Genomic DNA, 12,620 nt, shown 5'->3' with positions numbered 1-12,620 from the left:
ATGGCCCATAGGAGAACGAGACATCAGGAAGGAATGTAACAAAACTGGCACAGGAGACAAGATGGCCTGATGACCTCCCAGGAAGGACCAGAAAGGAGATGCTTTAACAGATGATGATAAAGCCCTGCTGGGACATGTCCAATCAGACCTCCTCTCTCTGGAGAACTGAGGACAGACCTAGGCAAGAGGATAGAGATCTTCAAATACTGTATCACCGTCTCACATGATGGTTTTATAAGCAGTAAAGGAGTTAAGTTAAACATTAATGAACATTAATGATACAATAGTGGTAAAAAAAAAATGCAAACATGAGGGAAAACAGAAAAAAAGGAAGATTTGTTTAATGGCTTTTTTCTTTCCATTTAAATTACTTTCATAGTGTAAATTTTTAAAAACTAAATTTTAAAAGAAGCGAAGTTAAAAATACTCAGTCTTTTGAATCAGTTAGTGAAAACGTACACAGGGTTGCTGTGATTTTTCCTGGGCCTCAATCTTGCACATGCCCACAGGCATAAACACCAACACACACCACTGCCACCACCACCATCACCACCACATCCCACCGTTACTGCATCTAATTGCAGTAGCTGTTGCTTATAGAAATGCAAGTATCCTCCAGAGGTGTATGCCATCTAGTGGTTTTAGGTTATTAAAATCTCTTATATCCTTAGGAAAATGGGTCACTGGGCTCTCTGGTTTCACAGTATTACTTGAAATCTGCATTCTTCCTACTTATAAAAACTGCTTACAAGGTATGCCGAGTTTAGGACAGAATGCATTTTGAAAAATTACACAACCTCTCCTTTGCCTGGTCCCTTGTGAACAGAATATATAAGTCCGAGTATGTTTAAAGAGATCAAAAGCTGTCAATGTGCCAGCATGAAATACACCTTGCTTAAGATCTCCTGCTCCTTCATTTTCTGCCCAAAATTGCTCATTTTCCCTAGAGCTGGTGTTTGTCCAACACATTGCTTGCCTATGTGCTCCCTGGAGATAACAGAAGCCATCATCTGCCTATAAAGACCAGTGGCATCTGAGGGACTCCCCTTAACAACAGCACCTCTGGGGAATCCCACCACACCCTGTATCCCTGGCAGATTGTATAAACCACTCTGTCTCCCACAATAATATACGCAAAACTCTCACAGCTATTCCTTTTTGGGTCATGATGCCCTGTTTTTACATCCACTTCATGAGAGAGAACCTTTTATCTCCAACCTCTGGTTCACAAAGCATGAGAGAACAGATTAAAATTCTCTAAGACATTGTCACAATAACTAACAATTGTTATCAGTATTATCACTACTATTATTTTTAAATGTCATACATATATATTATACAATATTTATAAAGCTTATATACATTTTATTTGAGGTTCCACACATGCCCTATGAATTGTATAGGTTAGTTATTCACTGTTTATATTTTATAAATGAGGAAACAAAGGCTCATAGAGGTCACGTGCCTTGCTCAAGAGGGCAAAAACCTGCTAAGTGACCAAACTTAAACATAGGTCTGCAAGCTCCAAATCAAGACCTTTCACTGAACCACGTGCCCTGGACACTGTGAAACAAACTCTGAACAGTACAGCACCATTTATTTAGTTCAGTTCCCAGGGAAGGCACATGTCATAAAGGCAAGTGCCCTAGGACCAGAGGGCCCCTTAAAAATAAATTGTTGCTCATGTGGGCACCCTAGTGAGTCATTCTTGAGTCCAAGCAATGGAATCATCCTCATCAGACTGAGACCCCATCTCTAATGCCACACGTACCCCAACAAAGCAAATGAGCATGTTTCCCAGCTGAATTCCATGCCAGTGCTTCAAACTTCTCCAAGTTTACCCAGCTGTATCCTTCCTGTTCCAAAAATTTGGAAAGTCTTTGGAATGAAATAAGTTTGGGAAGGATGTTCATCTTTTTTTGGCAAAGTGTTATTAAATAATTTTGCCAGGATGTTTGATTTTTTTTCTCAGAATACTCTTGCTCTTCCTGTTTGAGATTAAACATTGTTTTTATGCTCTTAAAATACAAACCAGTGAAACCAGAAGGCAAATTAAAGTCTGCTCAAGTTGATCAATTTCCAGAAGCAAAACATCTGTTCAATGACTTCTATCAATTTCTTGGCCATATTTCCCAAAAAAAAAAACATTTTCTGAGAATGGGTTCACACCTGCATTTTCCACTCTCACAGTTGAACTAACAATCGGCGGGGTGAAGGGAAAGCAAGACAACCCAGCCTCTTCAATTAGACATGCTCAAGACACAATATAGCTTTTCAGCCTGAGCTTGGAACTACGTGATCTAACCAGAATTCCTTAGGAAAGTGCCATAACCCCTGATATTTGTCCAGCCTCGTGTTCATTAGGGCGTGGTCTTTGGACCCCCTGAATCAGAATCACCTGGGGTCTTACTGAATACGCAAATTCTTGGCTCCACCTGAGACCTGCTGAAACAGGACCACCCAGGATAAAGGCAGAGTATCAGTCTCTTTTACAAACTCTCAGGTGTTGTGAGCAAAGTGAACCTTTGAGAATGACCTTCATTTTTATTACCTCACTTGAAGTCCTGTAGTAGTAGGTTGATGCAAAAGTAATTGCAGTTTTTGCAATTATTTTTAACCTTTTAAACTGCCATTACTTTTGCACCAACCTAACAGTTCTGTAAGAACTGAAGGCATTTTTATTTCCAATCGCATACTGGTCAACAAAAGCCACTAAAATCTCTTTATTGCTACACAAATTTCTATTTTCAATCTTTGTCATTAATGTGGTAACCAATTTTTGAAAAATGTCACCCACTTGAAAGAACATTTACATTTTAAAAATCTATTATTGAGAAAAAATTCAAAATTTGTCTCCACTTTAGTATCCTAAATTATTTTAAGTGTAAAATTTCAAAGCATGCTTGTTAATTGAGGGAAGTATAATGTAGTAGCTAGAACATGGATTCTAGTTTCGCACAGAAATGGATCTATAGCCTGTGTGATTTTGGCAAAGTCACCTGTGAATATCAATATTCTCATCTGTAAAATCTGTGTAGTAGCATCTCCTTCTTGATTTGGAGATGAGGGTAAAATGTCATCATGTGTGTAAAGCCCCAGCATCTCCTTCTTGATTTGGAGGTGAGAGTCAAATGCCGTCACCTGTGTAAAGCCCCACAGTGACTGGCCACCACGGGTGGTTAGCAAGGTCATTTGCCTTGCTGCCATCATCATTCAGAGTAAAGCCTAATGGAGAATTCATCTACAATGACCAATGCCACCTAAAATTACCTAGTAAGCATTAGAGAATAGCCAATATGATATTTATAACTCTAAAAATATAAACAAATGGTCGTTAGCAAGGAAATAGAAGAAATGTGATTCTGAAAATAAATGCAATGCATCTCTTTGATTAAATCACATTTCTGCCTTGGGATTAATTTGTGTCAGTTATTATATTATTTTTTCACAGAAGCCTTGTCACCAAATAGAATTAAGTTACCCTTTTGTTGTGAACACAACTAGAGTCTGCATTGACATGAGTATGCTTTCTGCATTTTTGAAATTTTAAAAATGTCCTTATAAATCAACTTTAAATATCATAAAGTATTTTTAAATACTTTTCATCCTATAGTTATGTCATCCTTATAGAACTGTTTTTATTTATCGTTTGTGTTCTATCCATCTTTAAAGAAAAAAATAAATTATTTTTAGATTACAAAATTGAACTGCATTTATTTTGGAGAAAATTTGGAAAATAACCCCAAAAATAGAAAAAAGTAAATAAAGATCACAGGTAATCTAACCATCAAGCTATTATCAACATATTTCCTACTAAACTTTTCATCTAATTCACATTTTAATACCATATTCTATTTACTTTCCCAACCTATTTTTTTAACTTAATCACTGAATGTTTATGAAAACACAGTTTTTAAGAGAAATGCAAGATGGTGGAGTAGATAAACACTGTGCCTGCATCCTTCCATGAACACATTAAAATTACAACTAAATTGTAGAACAATCAACGTGGAGAACCACCTGAAGTCAAGCCAAACAGAAGTCCTATGACTAAAAATATAACAAAGAAGCCACATCGAGACTGGTAGGAGGGGCGGAGACACAGAACAGGCCCCAAACCTCCATTTGGCATTTGGGAATCAGGAGGGATATCTTGGTCATGAAGGTTCCAGCACCCCTGAAGGAGCAAGGAACCCCAGCCACACACACCAGGCTCCCAAGCCCGGAGTATGGTGGCAAGAAGAGGAGCCCCCACAACATCTGGCTGTGAAAAACAGTGGGGATTCCAACCATCCAGGTGGGATGGAAGACTGCGGGAAACCCAGACGTCCTCTTAAACGGCCCATGCACAAGACTCACTCGCTCGCAGGCACTCACCTTGGGCTCCAGCGAAGGGACGGTGACTCAGGAAGAGTCAGAGACATATGAGGGGCAGACTGAGGTGTGTGGCTTCAAGGGAGGGACTGGAATACAGTCGGCATTTTCCCTGTATCAGGTCCTTCTCCCATGCAGCCAGCAGCGGCTGCCATCTTTTCTGTGTTGAGTCTGCCCCCACCAAGGCCAAATCTGAATTTCGTTGGCCTGATGAGCTCCTAGGCTCCACCCCGCTGACTCACTGAAACCGAGACACCCCCAACTTCCCCAATGCCCGAGGCATTTTCTCCAGGTGCAGCCAGCCCTGCCCACATTGCACTCTTTCTTGGAAAACTGTCAGAGTCTGGCAGGCTCCCAACAGGCAGCAACTGGCTTCCATGTACTCTGAGACTTTTACTGAGTAGCTCCAGGCTCAGACTGGCACCAAACCAAAATTTACATTAACCTGCTGATCACAGCTCTTCCCACTCTAGTGATTCCCTGAGACCCTGCCTTATCCAACTTGCATATCGTGCAAGGCTCTATCAGTAGCTGAACCTTAAGGGAGCTGGCAGGTGGCAGCAGGCCTTGGGGTCTCCTGGCTCTTTGCAGAGCTACCCCAGGTCCAGTACTGGTGGCAAATGTCCTCAGTTCATAGCATGACCTCTCCCATGCACCTCCAGGTTTAGCACAGGCAGCAAACAAGTTCAGGTCACTTTGCAGCTCCTACCAGGTAGCCATGAACAGTCACAGGCAGTGGGTGACCTGGGCCTGCACCAGAGCCCCTCGCAAAAGGCCCCAGAACCAACATACTTGGAGGTTGGCTTCAGAGCATAGCCCAATTAGCCCCACAAGTGGCACATCCAAAACGTGGTCTCAACGAGCACCACAGCCTGGTGGGGCAAATACCACTCAGTGGGGTAAGCCCCCTGAATAGCAGCCTGTAAGCTGTGGATGTGGCCAAACCCCACAGCCAATCAGCCTGAGGGTCAATCCCACCCACTGACATGCCAATAGCAACCAAGGATCAACTATAACAGGAGGACACACACAAGGGACACTCCTGGAGCACCCAGTGCAGGTGACCAGGGAGACTATAGACTGTACCTCTGGACCCCACTGGGCACGTACTACATAAGGCCACCTGACCAAGACTGGGGAACGTAGCAGATCTAGCTAATACATAGAAACAAACAGAGAGGCATCCAAAACGAGAAAACAAAGAAATACATCCCAAATGAAATAACAGGAGAAAACCCCAGAAAAAGAACTAAACAAAATGAAGGCAAGCAACCTACCAGATACAGAGTTCAAAACAATAGTTATAAGGAAGGATGCTCAAGGAACTTAGTGAGAATTTCAACAAAGAGATACCAAGCATAAAAAAGGACATGGAAACCATAAAAGTGAACCAGTCAGAAGTGAAGAATACAATAACTGAAACGAAGAATGAACTAGAAGGAATCACCAGGAGACTAGATGAAGCACTAGATTGAATCAGCAGTTTATAAGATAAGGTAGCAGAAAACACCTGATTAGAACAGCAAAAAGAAAAAAGAATCAAAAAAAAAAAAAAAATGAGAGTTTAAGAGACCTCCAGGACAACATTAAGCATAACAACATTTGTGTCATAGGGGTACCAGAAGAAGAAGAAAGAAAGCAAGAGATTAACAACCTACATGAAGAAATAATGATTTTAACTTAGTACTTATTTCCTTGTAGTGTTTTCTTCTCAATCAGCCTCCTTTCCTCTGCAGCATGTTCTCTTTGCATCTCATTACATCACTCTTCACCTCAAGAAATTCTCTCAAAACATCGAGGCCAAGTCCTCCTTTAACCTACTTCATTCAATATAGCTGAAAATTATTCTTTCACTTATAGGCACATGTTTTCTCCAATATTTTTAATGTTTTATATTAATAGTCTTGATCCATTCGTCTTGTGGCAAGCAGAATAACAGCCTCATGATCTAATCCTCAAACTTTGAATATGTTACCTTACATGGCAGAAGGGATTCTGCAGATATGGTTAAGGATCTTGAGATGGGAGATTCTCCTGTATTATCCAGGTGAGCCCAGTGTAATGACAGGAGTCCTTATAAGAGAAAGACAAGAGGGTCAGAGTCAGAGAAGTGAGTGTGAGGATGGAAGCAGAGATCAGAGAGAGATTTGAAGATGTTATGCTGCTGGCCTCGAAGATGGAGGAAGGGGTCAGGAGCCAAGGAATGAAAGTGGCCTCTAGAAGCTGAAGGCAAGGAAACAGATTCTTAAAGTCTCCAGAAAAAATGCAGCCTGGACAACACCTTCATTTTAGAATTTCTGATCTTCAGAACTGCAAGATAATAAATTTGTGCTGTCTTAAGCCACTAAATTTGTGGTAGCAGCCAAAGAAAACAAATCCAGATTTCATGGAAAATGGACTTACAGATGTGATTACGGTTATAGACTTTGTGACAGGAAATATCCTAAATTGTCAAGGCTGGCCTGGCTAATCACTTGAGCCCTAAAAACAGTAAATGTATCTGGCTGGAGTCAGAGAGATGCAGCAGAAGAGAGTAGAAGAGAGATGAGGCAGAAGAATAGATCAGAGAGAGATTAAATGTGAAAAGGACTCCTCTCACCCTTATTGGGTGTGAAGGTACAGGAAGGACTGCAAGTTACGGAATGCAGGTGACTTCTGGAAGCTGAGAATGACCCCTGGATGACAGCCAGCAAGGAGACAGGGACCTTAGTCCTACAACCACAAGGAACTGAATTTGGCAAGGACCTAAATAAGCCTGGAACTGAATTATCTCCTAGAGAAATGCAAAAATAATAAATATAATAATAGTACCTGTTGACTTCTTGATTTGGGCCTTGTGAAACCCAAAGCAGAGAAAACTAGCTGAGCCCACCAGACATCAGACCTATAGAACTGTGTTGTTTACAATCACTACATTTGTGGTAATTTGTTATAACAGCAATAGTGAACTAATGCACATCTTCAAATTAAATCAACTTCAAATGGTATTTTTTTACTCACATAATAAGAGTTCTGGATACAAGCAAGTTCTTCAATTTGTAATTCAGCAGCTTGATCCCATAGTCAGGGATCCAGATTCTTCCACCCTTCAGCTCTGCCATATTGAAATATTAGCCACCTCCCCTCATGGGCACAGATGACTGCAGCTACACCAAAAATCCCTTCCAGACAAGGAGAGATTTTCTTCGTAGTCTATCTCTTTGAAGAGGAAGACACACCTTCCCATCCTGGTTCATTGGCTGGAACTAAGTCCCATGGGAAGCACTAAGAGAATCACTAGCAAGAAGAATGGAAACAGACTGGGACCATTAGGATTTTCCTGAGTCATGTAGCATAGGGATTGACAACAGAACAAAACCAGGGCTCTGCTGCATGGGAAGAAGAGCAGAAATGACTATTGATATCAACCAACAGTGTCTGCCTCAAGCGATTTACTTATCCTAGGAGAAGGAGTGATGGGTGCAGAGCGGAGGTTTCCCAGCTAAAAAGATGAGTGGATCAAGGTGGGTCCAGCTCAGGGTCCACTCCGGTGTCTTCAGGGGTGCTTAGTGGGAGGCACAGGTAGTTATGCCTGGCTCAGAGTAACTTCTGGAATCTAAGAGGCATTCATCCTACATCGGTCTGCTGAGCTGAGTTAGGATTTGCTTTCATCACCATCGCTCTTGCCCCCAGCATTCTAAATTCCTGCAGTTCATGAAAAACTGCTTTCGCCTTCTTGCGAGACCTCCCACAGTCTTTCTGTCTCCATTCCCATCCACTGTGTTTTATGTGCTGGGGACTTGCCTCCAGGAAACATTTGTGCCATTTCTAATTTGCCCTACTTCCTGTCATTTATCTTTCTTGGAGGACCACAGTCTCCTAATAGATGTAGAAAGAGAGGCATTGGTTGGAAAGAGGGTAGTGTGAGAAGGAAGAAGTATATTTTGGCTACATTAGAAAGTAGAGCCCTTAGTAAAAGAGAAATGGCCGGCGGGTTTTCTGATCTGGACAGATGCTGAATCTCTGAGCCTGGGACAGACCTTAGAGGGGGAATTCTCTTCTTTTTATCCTTGATCTAGCAGCACAACTTGCTTCAGTCATCAATGAGTTCAACTCCAAAGGTCTTATGGAAATTCCAGTCCACTTGTGGAATGGCCTTCAGTCTCGGCATTAATGTTATGACCTTTCTTCTCCACCTCCAACCCCCTGTCTTTTCATGGGTATTTTGAGGGAAAGACTCAGTCCAGAAGTGATAGGCAAAAAATATATTTTTTTTTAAATAAAATGATTACTTATCTTTTATAAGTGGCAGTACATTGGAATGCTAAGGAGTTTGGCGGCAACGCAGAGGACAACCTTTGATGTTAATAGTACACATGCTCCCCCAAGTTGGTTAGACTGTAGGACTTTAGCCAAGTAGGAGCAAAATGGGACTGACAAAATAGGGGCACTTAACTGTCAGGTAGCAGAATTTGAAGCAATACAGGAGAAGGAAGGGAGTACCAGTGAGTGGGTCAGCAACCAGATATCAAGTAGAGACAGGAGTGTGGAAAATCCAGTCCACTCCCATAGTCTTTAAATACTAGGGGGTGTGAAAGCAGGAGGGTGGTAGAGCTATAAATGCAGAAACCAGAGCAGAAATATGGATGAGTGGTATTAAAGTAATAATAACAACAACTATAATTAAAATGAAAGGACCAAAAATGTAATGCTGAGTGTTTAACTACCAAGTTGAACCTGCATCCCAGCAAAGAGTCTAGGCTCTGGGACATAGAGCAAGAAAGGGGTAAGTCTTTTATTATAGAAAACCATAACTTTTATGTTTCCTATGAGGAATGCAAAGTCTCTGAGTAATGCTGAGGGGCTGAGTGTAGCTGGGCTTGATATCTAGGGAAGGACTGGGCTGACTGAAGATGGAGTGCTGAGTATGTGGGGTGCTTCTGTTCTGGATAGACTGCACCCACCTTGGCATTGAAATGCTCAGCTCACCACTGCTACACACGTGATGCACCGAAGTCAAGTCTACACTGTTGTTAGCAAGCTGAGTGCACAGGTCAGGACTGGTCAGCAGTGGGAAGAAAATTGGTTCAGCCTTTGGAAGTCTTCTGTCTGAAAAGAGAGAGAGAGGGAGAGAACAAGGGAGGAAGAAAAGGAGAGGAGACAGGAGAAAGGAAAGAATGACAACAGGTAACAAGAGAAGAGGGGAGATGAGAGAAGAGGAAAAGAAAGAATGAAGAACTACTTTAAAGAAATCTATCTCTTTCTTCCACTTGAAATCCTTTAACACCCAACTGTTGGTGGATACCAATAGTCACTTTTGCGCTTTTCCCATACTACAGAGCCTTGATTTTCATTCGCTTGTCCATCTCTTAAGTAAATCCTAACTGAATTGATTGAATTGGTCTTATTCTCCTTGCTATTTGGCTGGTTGGCTTGTGACCCAGTTCCAATCAATGAGATAGGTCCAGAAGGTCAGCTAAGGGACTTAGCAGGGCTTACCATGGGTTTCCTGCACATTCTGAGCCCTGCCAGCATTTTTGGCTTTATCTGACACTATTCACCACCTCTATCCACCATTCTAACTACTGCTCTAGCTAGTCACTCTAAAGTGGCACAATCTCTTGACACTGGAATTGGTTCATATTCTACTCACTTTTCCCTCCCTCCCACAATACTCCCCTCTCTTTGCTTAAATGTCACTTTTTCAGGGATATTTTTCTTACACCCCTCCCAGGCTAGATAAGATTGCCATATATTGTTACATTGGCACCCTTTTTTTCACTCATTAATTCATTCAAAAAATATTAATTGTGTATATTGTCAGTTTGCTAAGTGTTAGTCACTGAATAATCAGTGATCAAAATAGCATGAACCTTGCAGTCATCACACATAAAATTGCTCAATGAAATGTCTTCTCAGGTCTGCTCAATCAGCTGTATGAGAACAGCAATCTGTCTTTTTTTTTTTTTTTCCCCACTACTTTCCCAGCTTCTGGAATGGTACCTAACACATACGTAGTAGGCACCCAATGAAAATGTGTCGAATGAATGAGCAAAAGCAGAAAGGAGGGAATTGAGGGTCCGTAGACAACTGAGTTATCTCTGACTTGGCTTGATGAGTAAAATATTTGATAGGATAATCAAACTTCCAGTTTGTCTGGGAATGAGGAATTTCCCAGGATGTTGGACTTTCAGTGCCAAAATTGAGGAAGTCCCAAGCAAACTAATACAAGTTGGTCACCCCCTTCATGGCCCAAAGGAGTTCCTCTGGTTCTCCCTCACCTTCCACCCTTTTCTACTCATGACTAATCTGAGCTCATCTTTCCATTCCACCTCCAAATGAAAGAGAAAGTTTCCACTTTGCCACAGCTTCCTAAGATGGTAGATTCTCAAGCTTTCCTTGATCCTCATTCGTCAAACTGGATCTCAGAAAACATTCAATGACTGGACCTAGTTCTAAACCCAGGGTTCTGCCTATCTTTTTACCAAAACTTTTTCTCACAGAGTCACAATTTCCCACCCTGACACTGCTCTCCCTTTTCCAATTTGATATTCTGCTGACCTTAGTCAGCAGGGATTCATGCTGCAGCCTCTAGCTTCTTTCTTATTGACACTTTGGTTTTTTTTTTCTTCCTTGGCATTCAGATCTGCCTGACTTCTGAAGAAGAGCAAGATGGCTTTATCAGAGTCCTCAGTGGAAAGAAGAGAGGCCTCGTCCCCCTGGATGTCCTAGAAAACATCTGATTGCTGGCCCCTCCTCCTCTTGCAATAAGCAAGCTCTGCTGCAATGCCTCATCTCACACTGTGTCAACCAAGAGGAGCTGTCACACTGACCCGGCCACCCAGGAAACAGTGAGACAAGACTCAAGGGCCTGAGGCTGTGGAGAAACAGCCACAAGACAGAGGGTCCATTGCACAGCATATCCAGGCTGCCCAAGGTGGGGATGTGGCTGAAAGAGTCGCTGGCAGAGTGAGAATCCTACCTGGTGGCAGCAGCAGGGTGGTAACCACAGCTGTCTCCCAGGACTCAACTCCCTCCCTGCCCATGTGGCCTAAGTTAACCCGCTGGAGTGGACTCCAGTTTGCAGTGTGGCCCCAGGGTGAGGTTCAGATCCATGTAGCCAAATGTGATTCTGGTTCCAGACCTTTGTCCTCAGTACCAACCAATGAGCATCATCACATTTGAGACCCCAAGCAGTCTCTCTGTGAGAATCAGGAAGTCATACTTCCTAGTCCCCAACATTCCAGGGCTCCCCTCGGGGCCCCTCACTTTGTGTTTGTGCTGTCTCTTCTGTCCTCCGAAGAAATCCGGCTGATGTACATTAGATGTGAGCGCTAAGTTGATGTGGTGACACTTTGCAGACCAACTGCAAAGACCTGATCTGCCCAAACATGGCCAACAGGGAGTTCCCCCCTGCTGCTCTAGTGACCAGCAGAGGTGACAGAGCAGGACACAAGGCATAGAGACAAAGGACAGAGTAGGGGTAAGGTTACTCACCCTGTTACTTATTGAAGGATATACAGCCCTTTCCATAATGAAGTCCTTTTCCCAAGGAGATGGAGCTGGGGAAGAGAGTGTGGCCCAAAGCCTCAGTGATATGCTTCACTTCCATTTTATATCTTCTGTAGTAGGGCCAGCATTTTTCCCTCGTGCCATCCTGTAGCACTCCCTCTTGTAGGCTGAATCCACCTCCCAGAGAACCAGAAACCTGGAGGAGAACCAACAGCATCTTATGAGAAAAGTAGCCAAATTGGAATCCATTCTTCTTTAGGGCAGTATATTTTACCATAGCAGATGTAAATGGGAAAGAATCCTTAATGCTTCAGCCTCTGAAAGCGGAGGAACTTGGGGCCTATTTAGCATTAACTAGGGGAGTCTCTATTATTCTGTACTTGTACCAATGTTTACAAGAATGCAATATACTGTGATGCCTTTCTCCTTGTTCAAACTTGCATCCTATTAGGCTTTAATGTGGTTAAACTTCAATTCACAATGACCTTGGAATCAGTGTCCGTTTGATTTATTTTGTTACAGAGCAATAAAATCATTAGAACAATTGGTTTTTAAAAGACTTAAGTGGATGCATCGTGTGCATGTAAGCATCATTTCCCAAACCAAAGCATCGTTAGTCTCCATTTATTTCTTTTGTTACTGCTCAGCATGAAGTTGGGAGCTGAAATGGGATGGCTGCTGGTTTCACAGTAGTTTGGATGCCTTACTCTCATTTTAAAGCCATTCATTGGAATTTCCTCCCTCTCTGATATAAT

At 42.3% G+C, this 12,620-nt stretch overlaps 1 protein-coding gene across 3 annotated transcripts in view; it reads left to right on the top strand.

Moving 5' to 3' along the window:
• STAC (SH3 and cysteine rich domain) overlaps window positions 1–12,409 on the top strand; it is a 135,208-nt gene extending 122,799 nt beyond the window's left edge. For 2 of the 3 annotated variants that reach the window (XM_074312639.1, XM_074312640.1), the window contains one exon: window positions 10,998–11,214. In XM_074312639.1, coding sequence (XP_074168740.1) covers window positions 10,998–11,096 — 99 coding nt within the window. In that variant the 3' untranslated portion in view covers window positions 11,097–11,214. Of the gene's footprint in view, window positions 1–10,997 lie in introns of all 3 variants that reach the window. The other variant, XM_019727663.2, reaches the window with a different exon arrangement.
• Window positions 12,410–12,620: the final 211 nt, after the last annotated feature.

This window comes from Rhinolophus sinicus, linkage group LG10 (genome assembly GCF_036562045.2).
Source record: "Rhinolophus sinicus isolate RSC01 linkage group LG10, ASM3656204v1, whole genome shotgun sequence".
NCBI lineage: Eukaryota > Metazoa > Chordata > Mammalia > Chiroptera > Rhinolophidae > Rhinolophus > Rhinolophus sinicus.
Note: the sequence above shows the minus strand (reverse complement) of the source record. Positions and strands in the feature narration are given on the sequence as shown.